This window comes from Bos indicus, chromosome 1 (assembly GCF_029378745.1).
Source record: "Bos indicus isolate NIAB-ARS_2022 breed Sahiwal x Tharparkar chromosome 1, NIAB-ARS_B.indTharparkar_mat_pri_1.0, whole genome shotgun sequence".
NCBI lineage: Eukaryota > Metazoa > Chordata > Mammalia > Artiodactyla > Bovidae > Bos > Bos indicus.
In genome coordinates, this window is record NC_091760.1 from 136,582,961 (window position 1) to 136,606,287 (window position 23,327).

General features: G+C 41.6%; 1 protein-coding gene across 3 annotated transcripts in view; it reads right to left on the reverse strand.

Moving 5' to 3' along the window:
- The window catches only part of TMEM108 (transmembrane protein 108), a 388,204-nt gene that overhangs the window by 149,954 nt on the left and 214,923 nt on the right, over window positions 1-23,327 (reverse strand). For 2 of the 3 annotated variants that reach the window (XM_019962338.2, XM_070794743.1), the window contains one exon: window positions 23,060-23,145. In XM_019962338.2, coding sequence (XP_019817897.2) covers window positions 23,060-23,099 — 40 coding nt within the window. In that variant the 5' untranslated portion in view covers window positions 23,100-23,145. The remainder of the gene's footprint in view (window positions 1-23,059; window positions 23,146-23,327) is intronic. The other variant, XM_019962329.2, reaches the window with a different exon arrangement.

The window sequence follows — 23,327 nt, forward strand, 5'->3', positions numbered from 1 at the left end:
TGAACATAAGACATGAAATCATCAAACTCCTAGAAGAAAACATAGGGAAAAAGACTTTTGACACCAGTCTTGGAAATGACTTTTTAAAATTATTTGGACCAAAAGTGGAGGTAACAAAAGCAAAAATAAACAAGTAGGACTAGATCAAACCAAAAAGCTTCTGCACAGTAAAGAAAACCACAACAAAATGAAAAGGCAGTCTACCAAATAGGAGAAAATATTTGCAATTCATATATTATTCAAAATACATAAAGAATTCAAATATTAATAACTCCATAGCAAAAACCAAATGAAACAAGAAACATAAACAACACCAAGCAATCTGAGTAAAACATAGGCAGAGAAAAAAAAAAAAAAACATAGGGAGAGGAATTGAGCAGACATTTTTTCAAAGAACTACAAATGGTCAGGAGGTACATGAAAAGATGTCCAGCAGGTACATGAAAAGATGTTCAACATTACTAATCACCAGGGAAATGCAAATCAAAACCACAGTAAGGTATCACTGACACCAATTAGAATTTGTGAAAGTAAAAGTTGCTTAGCTGTGTCCGACTCTTTGTGACCTCATGGACTGTACAGTTCATGGGATTCTCCAGGCCAGAAAACTGGAGTGGGTAGCCTTTCCCTTCTCCAGGGGATCTTCCCAACCCAGGGATCGAACCCAGGTCCTCCTGCATTGCAGGTGGATTCTTTACCAGCTGAGCCACAAGGGAAGCCCAAGCACACTGGAGCAGGTAGCCTATCCCTCCTCCAGCGGATCCTCCCAACCCAGGAATCGAACCGGGGTCTCCTGCATTACAGGCGGATTCTGTACCAGCTAAGCTACCAGGGAAGCATGGCTATCATCAAAAACACAAGAAAGAACAAGTACTGGCTAGGATATGGGGAAAAGGGAACGCTTGGGCATTGTTGGTGAGGATGTAAGTACTGGTGCAGCCACTGTGGAAAACAGAATGGAGGCTCCTCAGAGAATTAAAAACAGAACTACCATATGACCCAGCAATCCCACTCCTGGGCATATCCAAAGGAAATAAAGCCAGGACCTCAAAGAGAAACCTGCACTGCCATGTTCACTGCAGCATTACTGACAAAGATGAACTGTGAATAGCATTATTCATGATGATACTATGGTGTGTGAACCACAAATTGGCACTTGCTATGGGTGCTTGCCATCTATCACCACGAGGATTAAATCATGCGCTGCGGCAACTGCTCACCTCCAATACCTCCTAAGGAGTTCAGGAGGGTGGAGAGCAAAAATGAGGCACTCTGTGCTCTGGGAAAACTGGCAGGACAGGTCTTCAGATAGTTAGATATTCTCAGGTGCTGATTTTATGAGCTCAGTTCTCGTATCTCCTCATATCTAAAACAGCACTAAATCCTTCAGGGTGCTGACTGTTTCCCGTGACTAGCAGAAGCTTCACAAGACCAGCAGAAACTTTCTAAAAAATAAATGTGTTTGATTGCATGTACTCGCCCTTTACCAAAATCACATATATACTGTCCTTCCCCCTTACCTCTTTGGAGCAGTTTCTCAGAGCTATTTGATGTGCTGGCTCCTGGGCTGCAATCCTCATACTGCCCTAAATAAAACTTAACTTGCAACTCTTACATTGTGCAGTTTTTAAAGTCAACGGGTGGTAATCATTTTGCAATATGTAAGTCTATCAAATTAACAGATTGTACACCTTAAACTTACATAGTTATATGTCAATTATATCTTAATAAATCTGGGAGAATATATGCAACTACCTTTTTCATAAAATAAAAATTTCTTTTATTTTTAAAAAGTTTCCTACTGTACACATATCACTTTGCTATTCTGTTCAAAGAATTTAAAAACTGGAAATAGAACTGCCAATCGACCCAGCAATCCCACTGCTGGGCATACACACAGAGGAAACCAGAATTGAAAGAGACATGTGTACCCCAATATTCATTGCAGCACTGTTTACAATAGCTAGGACATGGAAGCAACCTAGATGCCCATCAGCAGACAAATGGATAAGAAAGTTATGGTATATATACACAATGGAGTATTACTCAGCTATTAAAAAGAACATATTTGAATCAGTTCTAATGAGGCAGCTGAAACTGAAGCCTATTATACAGAGTAAACTAAGTCAGAAAGAAAAACACCAATACAGTATATTAACACATACATATGGAATTTAGAAAGATGGTAACTACAACCCTATATACAAGAGAGCAAAAGAGGCAGAGATATAAAGAACAGACTTTTGTCTGTGGGAGAAGGCGAAGGTGGGATGATTTGAGAGAATAGCATTGAAACATGTATATTACCATATATGAAATAGATGACCAGTCCAAGTTCAACGCATGAATCAGGGCACTCAAAGCCAGTGCACTGGGACAACTCAGAGGGATGGGGTGGGGAGGGAGGTGGTAAGGGAGTTCGAGATGGGGGACACATGTACACCCATGGCTGATTCATGTCAGTGTATGGCAAAAACCACGACAATGTTGTAAATTAATTTAATCCTCCAATTAAATTAATTCATTAAAAAAATCTTTAAAATCGTTATTCCTTAATGTGAAGAAAATCAATCACTACAAAATTAATTTAAAATGATGGTGCTTCCTATAACTGTGTTCCTGGTCAGATAAACACACTTCTGAAATGTCATCAGTTGTAGAATAAAGATGATCAGGGTTATTTTAGTGGCATCTAGGTAGCCATGGTAACGATTAAGCATCTATAGTTGATGTCACTACTGTAGGCGTCTCCAAAGAACCTGAAAACTCATCACTAACATCTGGCTGTTTTGTTGATTATGTTTTATTGATATAAATAATTTAGGAAAATGAGCAGATACATAGTGTTTTGACTTTTGGACTCAACAAATGTAATGCACTTTGTTATTCAATCAGCAGTCTGGTGCCCACTTGATTCACTTTAGGCTTTTTATTTTCTTCTTCCATTTCTTAGAGCTTCTTTGGCTTTTGATACACTCACTACCTCAAAACTTGAAATTCACCCTAACAGTTCACTTGCGCAGTTAGTAAGTAGACAGGCCTAATAACTAAACAATAGAATTTTGCAAGATATTTGCAAATTAATGAGATTTTCACAGTAGCATTGCTGGGCTTTGGGGAACTTTTACTCTACTATGAAAATTGTATTAAATAGCAAATAAAATATAATGACTTTAAACTGTCCACATCATTACGACTGTAACTGCAGGATTAGGGGTTGCTTAAAAAAATTTCTCCATTCTCTCAATTCTAATTTTCTGTCTCCTATTTTTCTTCTTCTTTCTCATCTCTTTTCCTAGCGTGAACTCATTTCCTCATATCTTCATAATAACTCTGGACTCAACTATGACTGCTTTTCTAATTCCTTGTACTCTGCTCTCTGCATTTCTTCATTCTTTATTATTTTGGGATTCTAAGCTTCTTCACAATATTTTATCATCTGCCTTCTCCTCACTGGACTGTATCATCCTTCCTCTTGGGAAACAAAAGTCAGAACAATTATTTCACTGGTCCCGCAACCATATGTTGTATTTTTTCTCTTGAAATATATAAATGTTGAAGGAAAAAGATCTGTGTTGGATGGGCTTGGTGGTGATGCACAGTAGCCTCTCAGCAATGAACTAATGAGGATATGAAAGAAGAGCCAAGACCCAACAGGAGGTGGAGCTGGAAAAAGCCAAGCAGCTACAGACAGTGTTGCTGTTGACAACATGGACATGTCATATCTGGCCTTACCCTGGACAGGCCACGAGAGCTCAGCTGTGGAGTTCAGGAACACCCAGAGATCCCAGGCCAAGAAAACTAGAGTGGGTTGCTATGCCTTCCTCCAGGTGATCTTCCTGACCCAAGGATGGAATCCATGTCTACTGCAGCTCCTGCACTGCTGCCTGATTCTTTACCACTGAGCCACGGGGGAAGCCCAGTGCAGCCCAATAGCTTGACACATTTATTTACTTCTTGAGTCCCTTGTCATTCTTCAGTGCACAATGGGGCTGTCCCCTTACAGTCTCTTCCTCTTGTCACATCAGCTTGAATGAGGCTTAAGTGCCATGACTAGAATATCAGACTCAACACAAATTGTTAATGTTTCACTTGGCACCACACGGGAGATGTCATGTCACTGTAATGCACTCTTCCTATATGACATTTTCACCTCGATCCTCCCAGGTCCAGCTGGTACCCAGAATAAACAACGGATGATGAGGAGGAAGACCTGCAGCACCGTGAAATACCTCTCATCCTCTGGCAGCCCCATCAGCAACTACACAAGGAAGGGCACAGTATCCTTTGAGGGCTGGATGAAGACACATCTAATTCAAGAAACAATTAAGTGAATGTATATTGGGAGCCAGATTTCTTTTCCCATCCTTTTTCTCAGTTGTTATAATAATCTAAGACTTCTAAAAATATAGCCATAAGGATGGCACACGCAGAGTTTGCTAACTAAGAAATAATGAGGCTAAGTGAACTCCAGATTCATTGGCTTATAAAAGGAATGGCCCACTGCCTTGATGGGTTACAACACTTATTTTCCCAAATATAATCTAGCCAATATCTGGGAGCCAGTATCTTTACCCTGCTACTGTTTACTTTATTTCTTTAAACAGACTAGGGGCAGAGGATGGATGACAAAAAGACCAACTACCAAATGTGCTAAAACAAAATGAGGCATATTGCACGGGAAAGGCTGGAGGAGTTCATTGACTCAAGTTGAAAAACTCCAAGAAGAAAACACACGATCAGATGGCACAACTGTCCTCAGTGAGTTGTACAGTATTCCTAGTACAATGACTGTGGTTTAGATAAAGTATGAGAGACTGTGGCTAAGATACAGGACTCGGAGCAAGAAAAGACCTGGGTCCAAGTTGTAGGACCTTGTAGGATCTTAACTACAACACTTAGCTTCTTTGGGTTTCCATTTTTTTCTGTGGTAATGTGATAAAAATCATGCCCATCAACAGGGTTGTCAGGATGATGAAAGGCACATCAGATGAGAAAACACTTTGAGAAGCACAAATGGCTGGTTTTCATTAGTCTCCTTTGGTTGTAGTGCTGGTCTCAGGGACTAATCACTGCCTTGCTCCAAGTCTGGAGCCACTAAAACACACAGCAAGGACTCAGAAATTGAATCAAAATGTCATCTTCATTACTATTAAGCTGGACTTAAGAACATGGCTTGACCTGTGGCTTCTTATCATATTCTAAAATGCACTATTTTCTTTTTATCATCCATACTTGTCTTCTTGATTACACTATAAGCTTCTGGATAGTAGATTATGTCTTATATATCTCTGTATTCACAGAATTTTTCCCAGAACCATACATGCAGCTGGCGCTCTGTCTGATCATGATGAACCCATGTTTGTACTCTCGTTCTCTTTTGAAGCCTCTCTCTCCACTAGCCTGGAGCTCATGGAAGGAAGTGTGTACATTTTTCCATTCCTAGTACCTAGCACAATGCCTGGTCCTTTATGAAAGTGAATTGAAACATAATGAAAATAGGAGGATATCAAATGATCCACCTACAGGTTGTAGGGAGGGGGTTAAAGTAGGGATGTCTAATAAAAATTCCATTCTTGGTAGCTCATTCATTTGTGAAGAGCTCTACCTGCAAATTGTTTATGACTTAAGAATTTCTGTGAGATAGTTTTCCACAAGACAAACTTTAGTCTTTGTCTACTCATCAGGCCCCTTGCCTATCTGGGCATCCGTGTTCTGTGTATCTCAATTAGAGTTACTCTGCTAATGCTCTTAGAGGACTTGGTAATTAAGTTAGATCTATGACAGAAGCCGATGACATCTGATGTTTCACATTACAACACTCACACTTGTTCTCCCAAGGGATGCATGCAACATGAAAGTTTCCTTTGGGACTGCTGGTGGAGTCAGCTCATGGCATGAGAGCCAGGCCTCCCAGACAAGTGTAAGAAAGCTGTGAGAAATAGCATGTCTGCCCCTGCATCATTAAGCTCCTCAGGGACCGAGGGAGACACAGTACTGCCCGGCCCAACTACAGCAGAGGTCAGGATGAGATGTACACAGAGGGGCTGCGGATCTCAAAACATGCTTTGTGAGAGGGATGTTCAGGACCTGCAGAGGATCTGAGGAAGAAGCCTTCCTGGACAGAAACTCTCAATGCCTCTGTGGCTCACCCAGTCAGAGACATGCAAGCAGGTTGCTCCAAAGTCAGGGCCTCTGCTCTGCATGATGCTCTCTGTGTTTTCTAAGCCCTGAGCCTGATGCCACCACTGCAAGAGAGGCTCCAATGTGAGCTTTGATTCATTGCTGGACTATACAGTCTGTGTAGGCAGTGTGAGAATCCCTGATCTTGCCCTTCCTCTAAAACAACTCAAAACCACTTTACTTAAAGGGATTTGCCAACTACTATCTCTTAACATGATGCCCAGAGACGGGTGGGTTAGAGGCACAGTCATCTATCATGGCCAAGGCCCTGGTGTTCTGCCTCAGTGTGTCCTGCCCACCGGGCTCTGTACCACGGGGCGGATGGAGGGCAGGAAGGGCAGAGGAACGTCAAAACCAACACTGAGGTGTCAGTAATACATCCCTGTGCAGCCACAGGTGGCACCTAGCACTTGAAATGCTGCTAGTGGCTAAGGAACTGAGTTTTAAAATTTTATTCATTTTTAACTAAACTTAAAAACTGATATCAAATTCAAGTGCTAGAAAAAATTTTATGTGAATCTAATTCTTCACCTATATGTTTTATGAAATCTAGGTGCCAGTCAAGTATTTCTGATAAAAATTCAATGTCCAAATTGAGATGTGGTATAAGTGCAAATTATATATGGGATTTCAAAGAGCTGGTATGAAAGAAAGAAGCAAAATATGTCACTAATAATTTTTAAAATATTGATTACATGTTGAAACAAGAATATTTTAAATATATTATATTAAATAAAATATCACTCTATTACTGAAATTAATTTCACCTATTTCTGCCCATTTTTTTCTAATATGGCTATTGGAAAATATTAAATTGGGACTTGCATTCTTTATGTCTATCAGACAGTGATGATCTAGACCATAATTCCACCCCTTTCTATACCCCTTTCTGACAATGTGAACCACCCAAAAAACCTGCCCATTTGTCCTCTGTCTGCTTCATTCTATTTTAATGTTGCTTTTTAAAAAATTTTTCTATTTAAGGATAACTGCTTTACAGAATTTTGCTACTTTCTGTCAAACCTCAACATGAATCAGCCATAGGTATACATACATTCCCTCCCTTTTGAAACTCCCTCCCATCTGCCCCCCATCCCACCCCTCTAGGTTGATACAGAGGCCCTGTTTGAGTTTCCTGAGCCATACGGCAAATTCCTGTGGGCTATCTATTTTAGATATGGTAATGTAAGTTTCCATGTCATTCTTTCCATACATCTCACCCTGTCCTCCCCTCTCCCCATGTCCATAAGTCTATTCTCTATGTCTGATTCTCCTTTGTTGCCCTGTAAATAAATTCTTCAGTACCATTTTTTCTAGACTCCGTATATATGTGTTAGAATATGGTATTTATCTTTCTCTTTCTGACTCACTTCACTCTGTATAATAGGTTCCAGGTTCATCCACCTCATTAGAACTGACTCAAACATGTTCCTTTTTATGGCTGAGTAATATTCCATTTTGTATATATACCACAACTTCTTCATCCATTCTTTTGTTGGGGGATTTCCATGAGCCAGGTGCTGTTCAATGCTGGGAATATAGTATGTTGGCTCACAGCTGACATTCCAAGAGGAGATGAAGGCAGTGCAGAAAAAAGGGCAAAGAAAAATGTCAGCCAGCTCTGTGTGCTAGCAGAACTTATACCAAGGTAATGTCATGGACAGAGTCTGGGTGGGGAGGAAGTTGCTGGGCTGAGGTCAGGGGGCCAATCCTGAGCAGCAGGGAGCCAGGCACGCCAGGTTGTTGGAATACTTAAGAAAGGAAGAGAAAAGCAGTGAGACTGGAGCTGAAGGGAAGATGGAGGGTGGAGGGTGGTGGACGGAGAGCCTGCAGGGAGCCCTGTACCTGGCTCTGGGGACCCATGTTTGCGCCTCTGGCCTCAAATCCACTTATCCTTTCAGGATGGAATCAGTTTCTTCATCTGTTAGACAGAGTGGCAATTACTAAAGGATCTTCCATTCAGCTCTGAAACTATCTGACTCTTCCATGTATTCCAGGGAATAAAATCCTGTCATGGAAAATGAAAGAAAGAGGAAGCAAGTGGAAAAATCCTGACCATTAATCACTTTCAAGATTTAGCAACTGCTTATTTGATGCCTCCTCTTTCTCTTCCTCTCCTCTTTCCTTTTTTTTTTTTTAAGAAAATGAAATTTATTTGATATAAAGTCTATTCTCATGTAACATCAGAAGGTAAATCTCTCAATTCCCTGCTGTACACACAAGAATGTTTTTCTCACAAGAACAATTAGGTGTCCTGTATAAAGACTGCCTTCCTTCCTTAATAATTATACTATAAATCCCTCAGAAGTTTATAAATAATTCCTAAGTTTTGGAACTTTTTATTTTTGAAGTACCCATTGATTGGGGAAATCTGGATTCCCAGACTGGCAATGACGTGCTGAAGTTCCACCTATGAGGAAGAACTCCCAAGGAGACCACATCTGTAAGAGTCACATCTTCAGGGAAAGATGAAAACACCTTGCCTCCTCATTTGTCATCCCAAGTTAATAATACACAGGAGACACTCACAGGGCCACATCCGGAGGGATTTCAATTACATCTCTAACCACAGATACTTTCATCACCAGTCCTTCTCCAGTCACCTCTGGTGCTCAGCTGGGACTCCAGACAGGCTCTCAAAGAAGGAGACTTAGGAAGGGGACTCATAGGGGAAAGGGCAGAGATGTAATAGCTTGGACTTGTAACACAGTGTATGAGAATGAGAACAGGTCCCAGAGATAAAAGAGAGATGAGGTTTCACTTTTAAATCCAGAGAAATGGGATAAGTAAGGGAAGGGATGGTAATAATGGTGGAAATAATTATGACTCAACATTTTTGGCTCTGCTCCAAGTACTTAGATGAGACCCCCTGTGTTTAGACAAAGAAGTTGCCCAGCCACTCAGGTTTCTTGCAGCCTGGCACTCCTCCAACCTCCTAGTGGCCTCCAGGCCTGAGCTGGAGTCTTAATAATCACCACCCCTCTTTAAATGCCCTGACTGAGAGCTTCCAACCGTCTCCACCTATCACCTTCCTATGCACCTTCCTCTGCAACCCTGGGTGCTGGGGCATGACCCAGCAGGGACTTGGGGCACAATACTTGGTCCCCCATCCAGGTGACATTTGGACTCTGGCTTTGGGGGAAAGTGGTTACACTCTCATTTCTTCACCTAACCAAGGAATTTCAAAGTAAACTGTAGCATCCTTTCATCTCAGAGGGTTTCAGGCTCTCTCCCAAGCCATGTTATAATTAGCAGACCCTGCAGCTGCCAGCACAGAGCCTGGGCTCTGCCCTGTGGGAGACAGTTGTCTGAGAGAATATCCCAAGGAAATCTTTAAAGCCCTTATGCTCAGTGTTAACCAGACTCACTCATCACAGTTCAAGGGAATCTAATTCTTGTCTCTTCTCATCAAACACCCAGCACTGCAGTCCCTGGCAAGGTCAGGAGACGCAGCCTGTGCACCAACTACACATGGGCCTGGCAATCTCGGCTAGAGCCGTTCCTGCCTAGAGGCTCAGCCTGTGTGCACCTCCCGTCCCTGAAGCTCATAGCCCTACAGCACTCAGTCTCTGCAAATCTTTCCTGGGAACTTTTACACCAGGTGGGTTGGGTTCACTGTTTTGTTTTTTTAAGCACTTGGTGCTCTCCTGCCCTCACTTTGTGGTAAAACTTCTTCAGAAAGCTGTATAAACTCATAAGCACACTGGTTCCATTTCCTTACACCCTACTCCTCCACCCACACTCACCACGGCCTGAGCACCCATTCGGCACTGTGCTAAGTGCTTGATATACTTGTATTACCAACTCTATGAAGTACAGCAAGATCATTCTCTGATTGGTTGAGATGTGGTCCCTCAAAAGGCCTATATATGTCCTAACCTAGAAACCTGTTGAAAGTGTTAGTCACTTAGTCTTATCTGACTCTTTGCAATCCCATGGACTGCAGTCATCCTGGAAACCTGTTAATGAGACCTTATTTGGAAAAAATAGTTCTGCAGGTGTAATCAAGGATCTTGAGATCATGCTTGATTATCCAGTAGGCCCTAATCCATTGACAAATGTCCTTATAAGAGACACACAGAGGAGAGACACAGGGATAAGAGGGAAGGCCATGTGAAGACAAAGGCAGAACTTAGAGTGATGCAGCCACAAACCAAGGAACATCTTGGAGCCACCAGAATGGAAGAGTCAAGGAAGGATTCTCTCTTGGAGGCTTTGCAGGGAGTGCAGCTCTGTTGACACCCTGAATTCAGACTTCTGGCCCCCATAACTGTGAGAAAAAAAAAGTTCTGCTGTTTTAAGCCACCAAGTTTGTGCTAATGCCATATGGCAGCCATAGGGAGCTTTTTGTAGAGGAAACCGATGAAGATGCATAGACAGGGGGATGAGTAATACGACTGGCCACAGCTCACAGGGCACCCTGATACCCTAAGTGAATGCTGGTACAGCCAGGACAAAGGCAAGAAATCCACTTTTGAGGGGCTGTCAGAACACCTGCAACAGATAAACGACTTATGCCTTGCAGGAGAAAGTTTCAGAAACTTCTAAAGGGGAAAATCAAAGAGAACAGAGAACCTGGTGAGCAAGATAACCCAAAGGAAAGGAAGGGAAATGGGTGAACAGGAGGGAGATTAAGAAGGAGAGCTGGCAAAGGCAACGTGGCTTAGGTCTGGGAAGCTTCTTGGATTCTAGCTGGACAACCTCCAGTGTCCCTCACATTTGTAAAGAAAACGATTGAACCATCTAGAAAACTTCCAGGGAAGATTTATTACAAGTCAGTATGAATCTGCTGAGGAAAAATTCCTTTTATTCATTAAAAAAATTCTTCTCCAACCTCTCTCATTTAGAACAATTTTCCAGAATTTTATCAGATCCCGATAAGCCAGAAAACGCCCTGTTAGAATAGCTCCCTTGAGTTTCATGTGCATGAATGAGTGTTCTACTGAATTGGAAGCTGGGTAGGGACATACTGGACTGTCTCTCACATTTCCCTTTTAAAATTTTTAAATGAGATTTACTAAACAATAGCACAATTTAACAACAAAAGAAATGCTTAAGTTATTTAAAGTGAAAAGTGAAAGTTGGTCAGTCATGTCTGACTCTTTGCAACCTTATAGCCTATATAGTCCATGGAATTCTCCAGGCCAGAATACTGGAGTGGGTAGCCTTTTCCTTCTCCAGGGGATCTTCCCAACCCAGGGATCAAACCCAGGTCTCCTGAATTGCTTACCACCTGAGCCACAAGGGAGGCCCTAAGTTATTTAAGGACAATAGTCAAAGAACAACCCATGTTTAGAAGGCATTTTACAACTTATGAAATGTTTTTATCCCCTGATCATTTAACTCTCACAGCAATCCTCAAGGGGATAGACTCATCATTTGTATCCTATAGTTAAGGAAAATGAGGCAGCTCTGGGCAGGTAAGTGCTCTGTGCAAAATGACAAAACTGCTAAGAGAAGACATGAGAGCACAAAGTACATCCTTCAAATCCAAATTCTATGCTCTCTCCCACTGTATGTTTCAGCAAAAGTACTTTCATATTGAAAATTCATATAGAATTTTGATATAGAAATTGAATTTTCTAGATGGTTCATTAAAATTCATTAAGAGTTAACATTTAAATTTACCTAAGTCAACAGCTCTAGGTGTGAGCATGACTTCCCTCACCTATGCTTCTGCTGTGTGTGTAATGGCTGCTGCCGCTGCTGCTGCCAAGTCGTTTCAGTCGTGGCCAACTCTGTGTGACCCCATAGACGGCAGCCCACCAGGCTCCCTCGTCTCTGGGATTCTCCAGGCAAGAACACTGGAGTGGGTTGCCATTTCCTTCTCCAATGCATGAAAGTGAAAAGTGAAAGTGAAGTCGCTCAGTCGTGTCCGACTCTTCACGACCGCATGGACTGCAGCCCACCAGGCTCCTCTGTCCCTGGGAGTTTCCAGGCAAGAGTACTGGAGTGGGGTACCATTGCCTTACACTCTAAAGTCATAAAATTGAGTTTCTTTAAAATATTTTGTTCCTCAGTCTTTACCGGCATTGCTTACAATGAGAATGTCTACTAAGGTTTGTTTAATCTGCATAAGAGAATTGTTGATTTAGGCAAATTAAAAAAAAATCAGAGTCTAAAATAGAAAAGACATTAAATCAACATGACACCTTTAAAGGCCCAGTATGCACAAGCTTCCTGGGTTAATGTTGGACTCCAAAGTGTTATATCCTCAATTTTTCTGTGTAAATGAATTAACCTTCAAAGAATCAAGGAGATCTGTTCTTCGTAGAAAACATTAGAAAAATTTTTTTCATAATAAAAAAATTTCAGCCTCAATTTCCTGATTTGCAAAAGAATTATACAGCATGAAATGAAGAAATAGTCTTATAAAATCAAGTTCTAAAGTGGGCTTGATGCAGTGAACAGCCAGAGTTGAAGGCCATTTTTCTGTTTTGTCTTTGTTTATAACCTTAGCTGAAGCTCCAATACTTTGGCCACCTGATGCGAAGAGCAGACTCATTGGAAATGACCCTGATGCTGGGAAAGACTGAAGGCAGGAGGAGAAGGGGATGACAGAGGAAGAGGTCGTTGGATGGCATCACCGACTCAATGGTCATGAGTTTGAGTAAACTCCAGGAGATGGTGAAGGACAGGGAGGCCTGGGTGCTGCAGTCCATAGGGTCACAAAGAGTCAGACATGACTGAGAACTGAACAACAACAACATAAGCTCAGCTAATCCATTCCTGGTGACCTTTTTTAAAACAGAGTGAAAACTAATTTCCAGTGTATCCCGAGGAGTAACTGAAACCTCAACTTCTAACAGTTCCTAACCTTACAACACTGTGATTCTTCTGGTTTTCCTCCTCTTCCTTCCTTTCTAACTTTCTTCCTCTTCTTTCCTAACTGACCCTGGTTCTGCTCCAAGATTCATTTCACCACTTCACCCTGCTCAAGTGATGCAGGGAAACTGAAAGCATCTTTGGCTCCAGGAGACAGCACTTCTTTTGTCTAAGACAGTGATTTTCAAAGTGTGGTCCCTGGACCAAAGCTTCTTCAGCATCAGAGAAAATTTAGCAGTGCAAATTACTATCCCCATATATTGAGTCAGAAATTCCAGGGGTGGTGCCCAGCAATCTGTATTTAAATAAGCTTTCCAGGTAATTCTGTTGCATGGTTATCACTGCTCTAAGCCAGTGATTCTCAACCCTGTGGCATTTTAGAATCACTGGATACCCAGGCCCCATACTCTCCACCCTGTCTCCCAAAGATTCTAATTGATCTGGTGTGGGGTCTGGGCAAGGAGATTTACTAAAAGTTCTCCAGGTGATTCTAATGTATATCTAGGTTTGAGAACCAGCAACGAAAGCCAATTGGAATAATCCAGTCTGAAATACTGAATTGTGGTGCTGATGAAATGGACACCTCCAATTTCTATAATGCTTACTGGAGAACAGATTGTGTCACTACCATTATTATAGCTACTGGTGGTAGCACTTTGCTTTTTTACTTTCATGGCCTCTGGGGTGATAGATCTGCAAGGGGTGGAGGGCAGACGCTCCAACAGCTATTTGGAGGCATGCTTAACTGGCAGATTTGGTACCTAAAGAGGAAAAAATCATTTGGATAATAATTTGTAGCAAACCAGGATTTGAGCCCAAGTAGTCTTAACCTGGGGCTTCCCAAGTGGCGTTAGTGGTAAAGAACTTGCCTGCCAATGCAGAAGACATAAGAGACACCAGTTCAATCCCTGGGTCACGAAGATTTCCTGGAGGAGGGCATGGCAACCCACTCCAGCATTCTTGCCAAAAGAATCCCATGGAGAGAGGAGCCTGGTGGGCTATAGACTGAAGCAATTTAGCAAGCACGCATGCAGTCTTAATCCACAACCTGAGTCCTTAACTGTGGCTGGCACATGTTATCCTCCATGGATGGTATAGTCAGGCACCTCCAGTGAGAAAGGGAAGCACCTTCATTGGTGGGTGGAAGAAGTGAAAACTCTTCATTTCTGAGGCAAGTTCAGTTCAGTTCAGCCGCTCAGTCATATCTGACTCTTTGCGACCCTATGGACTGCAGCACGCCAGGATTCCCTGTCCATCACCACCTCCTGGAGCCTGTTCAAACTCATGTCCATCGAGTTGGTGATGCCATCCAACCATTTCATCCTCTGTCATCCCCTTCTACTCCCCACTTCAATATTTCCCAGCATCAGGGTCTTTTCCAGGGACTAATGTCTTCCCATCAGGTAGTCAAAGTATTGGAGCTTCAGCATCAGTGCTTCCAATGAATATTCTGGGTTGATTTCCTTTAGGATTGACCAGTTAGATCTCCTTGAAATCCAAGGAACTCTCAAGAGTTTTCTCCAACACCACAGTTCAAAAGCATCAATTCTTTGGTGCTCAGCTTTCATTATGGTCCAACTCTCATATCCATACATGACTACTGGAAAAACCATAGCTTTGACTAGACAGACCTTTGTTGGCAAAGTAATGTCTCTGCTTTTTAAAATCCTGCCTAGGTTGGTCATGACTTTTCTTCCAAGGAGCAAGCATCTTTTAATTTCATGGCTGCAGTCACCATCTACAGTGATTTTGGAGCCCCACAAAATAATGTCTGTCACTGTTTCCCCATCTATTTGCCATGAAGTGATGGGACCAGATGTCATAATCTTTGTTTTTTGAATGTTGAGTTTTAAGCCAATTTTTTCACTCTCTTATTTCACTTTCATCAAGAAGTTCTTTAGTTCCTCTTCATTTTCTGCCATAAGGGTGGTGTCGTCTGCATATCTGAGTTTATTGATATTTCTCCCGGCAATCTTGATTCCAGCTTGTGCTTCATCCAGGCTGGTATTTCATATGATGTACTCTACATATAAGTTAAATAAGCAGGGTGACAATATACAGCCTTGACATACTCCTTTCCCAATTTGGAACCAGTCTGTTGTTCCATGTCCAGTTCTAACTGTTGCTTCTTGACCTGCATACAGATTTCTCAGGAGGCAGGTAAGGTGGTCTGATATTTCCATCTCTTAAAGAATTTTCCACAGTTTGTTGTGATCCATGCAGTCAAAGGCTGTGGTGTAGTTAATAAAGCAGAAGCAGCTATTTTTCTGGAACTCTCTTGCTTTTTCTGTAATCCAGTGTTGACAATTTGATGTCTGGTACCTCTGACTTTTCTAAATCCAGCTTTAACACCAGGAAGTTCTTGATTCATGTACTGTTGAAGACTGGCTTGGAGAATTTTGAGCATTACTTTGATAGCCTGTGAGATGAGTGCATTTGTCTGGTAGTTTGAACATTTTTTGGCATTGTCTTTCTTTGGGATTAGAATGAAAACTGACCTTTTCCAGTCCTGTGGTCACTGCTGAGTTTTCCAAATTTGCTGGCATATTGAGTGCAGCACTTTCACAGCATCATCTTTCAGGATTTGAAACAGGTCATCTGAAATTCCATTACCTCCACTAGCTTTGTTCACAGTGATGCTTCCTAAGGCCCACTTGACTTCGCATTCCAGGATGTCTGACTCTAGGTGAGTGATCATACCATCATGGTTATCTGGGTCATTAAGATCTTTTTTGTATAGTTCTTCTGTGTATTGTCATCTCTTCTTAGTATCTTCTGCTTCTGTTAGGTCCATACCATTTCTGTCCTTTATTGTGCCCATCTTTGCATGAAATGTTCCTTTGGTATCTCTAATTTTTGTGAAGAGTTCTCTAGTTTTTCCCATTCTATTGCTTTCCTCTATTTCTTTGCATTGATCACTTAGGAAGGCTTTCTTATCTCTCCTTGCTCTTCCTTGGAACTCTGCATTCAGATGGGTATATCTTTCCTTTTCTCCTTTGCCTTTCACTTCTCTCCTTCTCTCAGATATTTGTAAGGCCTCCTCAGACAACCATTATGCCCTTTTGCATTTCTTTTTTTGGGGGATGGTCTTGGTCACTGCCTCCTGTACAATGTCACGAACCTCTGTCCACAGTTTTTCAGGCACTCTATCAGTTCTTACCTCTTGAGTCTATTTTTCACTTCCACTGTATAACTAATGCAATATCTTTATGACTGCCTGTAACATTTAAAAGAGCCTACATTTCTGGGGTTAATACTTGTTTGGACATTAATTCCACATCATTCAGTTATGATTTATACCAGCTCTCCCTCCTTTACGTAAAGGAAAACTTACTCTTACTTCTTAGAAAAACAAACCATGAAGACTGCATATGCTCATCAATGTCAGTTAGGGGTAGCCCACTTACTTGGATCTTTCTCTAGCTTCCAAAGGAAATTCCTTTGCAATATGGGGCTGACCTAGGGTGGGAGCTAGAATACGGGTGGGAGCTAGAATACAGGTGGGTTTGCTGAGACTTGGTCTTAAAGGAGAATTTAGTGGCAGAAACCCAGGGACATGTTGCCCAGTTAGCCACAATCTACTCTAGTAATTCTGTATTTTATCCATACATGCGCTTCTGTATTGTAACGTATAATTGATGGCTTGTGATAGTTTTACAGTTGACTCATTAATTCTTTCTCAGTGGTTCATTAAAGTAATAGTGCATTTTACAGTTAATGACATCCTTGACATTCTAGATTTGCAGAAATGTGGTAATTACATTTCAAGCCCCATTAAGAGTCAAGTTCTAGATTAGACTGGAGATAGGGGAGTGAATGGAGTCCCCACATTGAAGAACTGGAAGCACAAGCAAACAAGCATATGCACACAGAAAGGTGAATACAAGCTGATCCTCTAAAAACACAGGTTTGAACTGCATGGGTTTGTTCATACACAGATTTTTTTTTTTTTCAATAAATACCGTCTTACCCCACTGTAAGTATGCACAGACTGACTGTAAGGAACCCAAACACCTATGGAAGTGGGATCCACAGGGGGGCCTGGAACCAATCCCCCTCAGATACTGATGGGTTACTGTACTTTGTGAGGGATGAAATGTCAGCATACTGTGGATGTCCCTGGGTGGAGTACTGTGTGTGTGTGTGTGTGCACGTGTGTGTGTGTGTGCACACATGCACACACATGTGTGCATGTGCATGCATGCACCCATGTACATGGAGAGAATCAGTGAGAGATGAGGTGGAAGAAGAAGGCAATCTGGGACCAGAGTATTAACCAGTCTTCAGTGCTAACCTAAGAAATTTGGGCTTAATCCCTCAGTGATCCTCAAACATTTTGGTCTCAAGACCTCTTTATACTCTTAAAAGAGAACCTTTGTTTATATGGGTTATATCTACTAATATTTACTATGTGCTGTACTGTGCTTAGTTGCTCAGTCATGTCTGACTCTTTGTGACCCCATGGACTGTAGCCTGCCAGGCTCCTTTGTTCACAGGGATTCTCCAGGCAAGAATACTGGAGTGGGTTGCCATGTCCTCTTCCAGGGAATCTTCCCAACCCAAGGGTCAAACCCAGGTCTCCCGCATTGCAGTTGGATTCTTTACCATCTGAGCCACCAGGGAAGCCCATGAATACTAGAGTGGGTAGCCTATCCCTTCTCCAGGGGATCTTCCTGACTCAGGAATTCAACTGTAGTCTCCTGCATTGCAGGTGGATTCTTTACCAGCTATTAGAACTGAGAAACAAAAAATATTAACCCATTAAAATAACAATAAACTCACTACATGTTAATATATAACATTTTAAATAAAATACAACCATATTTGCTAAAACAAAAAAATTATGAGAAGGATTCAGTTTAGTTCAGTCGCTCAGTCATGTCCGACTCTTTGTGACCCCCTGAACCACAGCACTCCAGGCCTCCCTGTCCATCACCAACTCCCGGAGTTCACCCAAACCCATATCCATTGTGTTGGTGATGCCATCCAACTATCTCATTCTCTGTTGTCCCCTTCTGCTGCCCTCAATCTTTTCCAGCATCAGGGTCTTTTTAAATGAGTCAGCTTTCCGCATCAGGTGGCCAAAGTATTGGAGTTTCAGCTTCAACATTAGTCACTCCAATGAACACCCAGGACTAATCTCCTTTAGGATGGACTGGTTGGATATCCTTGCAGTCCAAGGGACTCTCAAGAGTCGTCTCCAACACCACAGTTCAAAAGCATCAATTCTTCTGCGTTCAGCTTTCTTTATAGTCCAACTCTCACATTCATATATGACTACTGGAAAAACCATAGCCTTGACTGGATGGACCTTTGTTGACAAAGTAATGTCTCTGCTTTTTAGTACGCTGTTTAGGTTTATACCATTATTTTATATTTTTGTAAATCTCCTTAAGATCTGGCTTATGAAAGACAGCGAGCTGGCTCTCACATCAGCTTCTGCATTTAATCTGTTGCAGTATAGCTGAAGAATATAAAGACAATCTGGCTTCATAAAGATAATATGGTTGGAAAAGGAGAGCCTCACAGACTTCCTGGAAAGGTCTCAGGGGTCCCCAGAGCTTCCTGGACCACACTATGAGAACTGCTGTTCCTGGTAATGCAAAGCCATCGAAAGATCATCAGCAGCGGACAGGCTGCTGTTTGGTGGCAATGTGAAAGTGGATTAGAAGGAGGAGGCCTTAGATAAGGGAAGCAGGAAGGGAGATGATTAAAAGGGCTCAGGTAAGACCATAGGAAGCCCTTCTTTAAGCAGAGACAACGCAGATGCAGAGAAATGGATTCACAAGTTAAGAGTCTGTGGGAACTGATATCCAAATGCATAACTTCAGGTATTCAGTACTGGAAATCCAGAAGGATGGTGACAATAAGGCATAAGCAGATTATTTCTGCTTTTAGTTGGCCAAAGAGGCAAGGGATAAGCCAGAAAGAGAAATAATATGAAAATTCAAGACCACTGACTCAAAGAGATCCAAATAAATGGACAGGCCCTGGCAAACTTACCTGTTTAAACTGCTATACTCAGTATGGTTTAAAATGACACTGAGGATTTCCCTGGTGGTCCAATGGTTAAGAATCCACCTGCCAATGCTGAAGACTTGGATTCAATCCCTGCTCTGGGAATATTCCAGGGAGAAGGCAATGGCACCCCACTCCAGTACTCTTGCTTGGAAAATCCCATGGATGGAGGAGCCTGGTAGGCTCCAGTCCATGGAGTCGCTAAGAGTCGGGCATGACTGAGTGACTTCACTTTCACTTTTCACTTTCATGCATTGGAGAACAAAATGGCAACCCACTCCAGTATTCTTGCCTGGAGAATCCCAGGGACAGAGGAGCCTGGTGGGCTGCCGTCTATGGGGTCGCACAGAGTCGGACACTACTGAAGCGACTTAGCAGGGAAGAGTCCACATGCCACAGAGCAACTAAGCCTGTGAGCCACAACTCCTGAAGCCCACACGCCCTAGAGCCCATGCTCTGCAACTGGAGAGTAGCCTCTACTCACCACAACTAGAGAAAGCCCTCACACAGCAACAAAGACCCAGTGCAGCCAAAAATAAACAAATATTAAAAAAAAAAACCCACAACACTGACAGCATTTGCCTTAAGAAGGTAAAATTAATTTCTTTATTAATGCAAATATCCCTGAAGGTTATGGAAAAGCTCCCAACTCTCCTTAGCCAATTAAGCATACCTTGGCATTAGTTAATTTAGTCAGATTGTTTTCTTTCTTAATGAGCACAGGAGAGCTTCAGATCACAGATCACATTAGAGCAACTGGCCTAGTAGGTACCATGGTGGGGCTCTGGGTATACTATGGGATAAAAGGGAAAAGAGATGGAGAATGTTAACTCCCTGTGGAAGATATTACTATCTGGATATTTTTAGTTTAAGAAGTGATTAGAGGGATGATTGTTAAGTGATTATTCAGTTCAGTTCAGTAGCTCAGTCATGTCTGACTCTTTGCAACCCCATGAACCGCAGCACGCCAGGCCTCCCTGTCCATCACCAACTCCTGGAGTTCACCCAAACTCACGTGCATCGAGTCGGTGATGCCATTAAGAAGTAAATAAAATCACTGGGTAGCTGGTTGGCAAAAATCGCTAGTTAGCACTGAAAAAACACAAAAGACATTTTGCTCATTGTAAAGTATATTTATGGCTTTCTGCCCAGTTCCAGAGATCAGACGAGAGGCAGATCATCCCAACAGAAATGAACTCTGTTCTCAAGCAGCTTCTCATTATGCCTCAAAGAGCCTAGAGAGTTGGGTAATATGGATTTTGGGGTGTGTGTGTCTGTGTGCATAATTTGAGGCTGAGACAGATGCAATCTCCATGGTCCAGGTAGAGGGCAGAAAAGTTGATACTTCTTACCTTCTAAATGCTACAGATTAGGAACCCAAATCTACTACAGGAATTCTCTTTATCTTCCACCATTTGAGTAATAGGGCCCTGTGGACAGTTCTCTGGTTTGAGCAAAGGATTACTTTTTGTATGGTCAGCACAGTTAGTATATTCAGAGGATGCAAGAATAAGCAAGATGTACCAATAGTACAGAGTATGATTTAAGAAATACAGATTCCTGTGTATAGAGCAAATGCTTAACTTACTAAATATCATTACTCCTTAACTCTGAGTAAGTATCCAAATGACTTTGATTTGAACAGATATTGGTATATAAAAACTTACTTTCATAAGCTCAAAAGGATTGTCTTGGTCTTCTTAAAAATGAAGTAAATTTCCAGGACACAGCACCCAGGCAAAGACCAAATCTGTCACTTCAGAACTCAGCGCCTCCCCAGTAATGTCACATTCTTAAATGTTTGTGATGATGCTCCTTACTTTCTATTGTTACTTTTTTAAAAAGAATTGTGACATGACCTGGGAAAGGCAGCCTTGATCATGTCAACTCTCTCTTCTGTAGAAGGAGATCAATGATAGTCAATGTTCCACTTGCCATATAAGGTTTGTAAGGATTAAATCCTGTAAACATTTTTGTGAACCAAAAAGTCCCATGCAAATGTTAGTTACAGAGGAGCTCCTAGGGAGGCTGTACCCTTTTCATGCAGACAGGATGGCCCAATAAGGGAAGAGGCATTTATTGTAGGTGTTCTATATGTCATATTACCTCACTGAATACCATCTTATGTAGTGGGTGGTCATATCCCATTTTACATTTGAGGTACATGGAAGTTAAGTCATGGTTATCCAGGTCATTAAGTCATTTTTTGTATAGGTCTTCTGTGTATTCTTGCCACCTCTTCTTAATCTCTTCTGCTTCTGTATGGTTCTTATTGGTTCTGTTCTTTGTCATGCCCATTCTTGCATGAAATGTTCCCTTGATATCTCCAATTTTCTTGAATAGATCTCTAGTCTTTCCCATTCTACTGTTTTCCTCTATTTCTTGGTATTGTTCATTTAAGAAGGCCTTCTTATCTTTCCTTGCTATTCTCTGTACTCTGCGTTCAATTGTGTATGTCTTTGCCTTTCTCTCTTGCCTTTTGCTTCTCTTCTTTCCTCAGCCACTTGTAAAGCCTCTTTAGACAACCACTTTGTCTTCTTGCATTTCTTTTTCTCTGGAATGGTTTTGGTCACTGCCTCCTGTACAGTGTTATGAACCTCTGTCCATAGTTCTTGAGGAATTCTATCTACCAGGTCTAATCCCCCAAATTTATTCATCACCTCCACTGTATAATCATGACCGTATAATACCATGCAAACTTTGGGGCATATAATCAGCATAGGTGAATTCAACAAACCTGCTGCCTTCTAAATCAACTATGGTCTTTTTCACTTCTGGTTTCTTTTTACTATAAAAAACTGCCTCGCCTTCTTGAGTGTGTGTGTAATCCTATTTATCTTTCAAATGTTCCCTCTCTCATCAAGGCAGAATTAATCACTCCTTGATGACACTGCTAATTCAATCCATAAAGCCCTTTCTCTAATAAGCAAGCTTATCATTAAAAAAAAAAGCAACAAACTTTATAAAATACATGGAGAAAAAACATGAGAGAGTCCCTATAACTCTTGGTGACGCTCCACCAGGCTGAAATCAGGCTGACGTGATCTGTGTTTCAGTGATTAGAATTTAATAGCAAAAATGAGTCAGTTAAAACACCCAGTCAGAATGCTGCCTGTAGATTAAGTGCTTTGCATTGGGGATACAACATAACCTGAACTGCTAAATCCTAAGGGCTGACTGGTGATTTGCGTCTCAATCTCTTTTCATGTTATTTTCTTGGCAAAAGTTAACAAGGAGCACTCAGCCTAGGAAAGCTAGGTCCTCTATTTACCTCAGCAAGAAACAGATAAGCACAATGAATTTCAAGTTTTCCCAATTCAATGGCTTTGGTTTGACCTGGAGTGGGTAATGACTGTTGTCCCAAATGTGTCAATCTGAACATCAAACCCACCAGCTGGTGTTAGATTTTACATTCATTCAGTAACAATCCAGTCCCAAAGATCACACAATCCCTATGTGACAACTGGCACTTTTATGGTACAATCCACAAAACACATGAGCAATGTGCCAAGAAAATCATGATCGAACACTCGCCATTCCACCACCAAACCTAAACAAATTAACCTTCACCACTCATTGTTCAAGAACACATGGAACTATGCAAAACTATTCCAAATAAAGGCTGTACAGTCACTGAATGGTAATAGGTTCTATGTAACTAAATCCTAACAGCCGACCATTCCCTCTTCATGAGGAGTCCAGAGTGGATCATACCAGAACCCCTTTAAATTCTGCCACATAACCAAGAGTATTAACGCTTTTGATACTCATTTTCAAATTGACTGTGCTTAACATGCCAATTTAGAATAATCATATAAAAGTCTACAATAATTATGTACAGTAACTGATGCCTGAGGCAACAGAATGACTTAATGCTTGCTACTCAAGTACCTAGACGAAGCAGAGGGAAATGTACTGTTCTCCTTCACCAGCCAAACACTGGTCTTCCTCCAGAAGGTGGGTGAGCTTCTGGCACCAGTGAAATAATAACATTGGTCTATTCTAGGCCAGAAGAAAAGTGACATCGACTTACTTAACAGTTGGCAATAGAGGGCCTGTAAACTTCTCTTCATGGTATCATCTGGTCCTGCTTGTCCTCCAGTTTATTCATGATTCTGTCTAGGAAATGGGAGAAGAAAATCATTACATCTGGGAAACAGCATTCAAGTCAATAATCATAAAGAACTCCACTCAATATGACTCTGGTGTTAAAGCCCAAAATGACTTATTTGAAGCGAAAAATTCTTGGAGTGAATATACCACAATATAGTCTATGTTATAAAACTATCAATTAATCAATT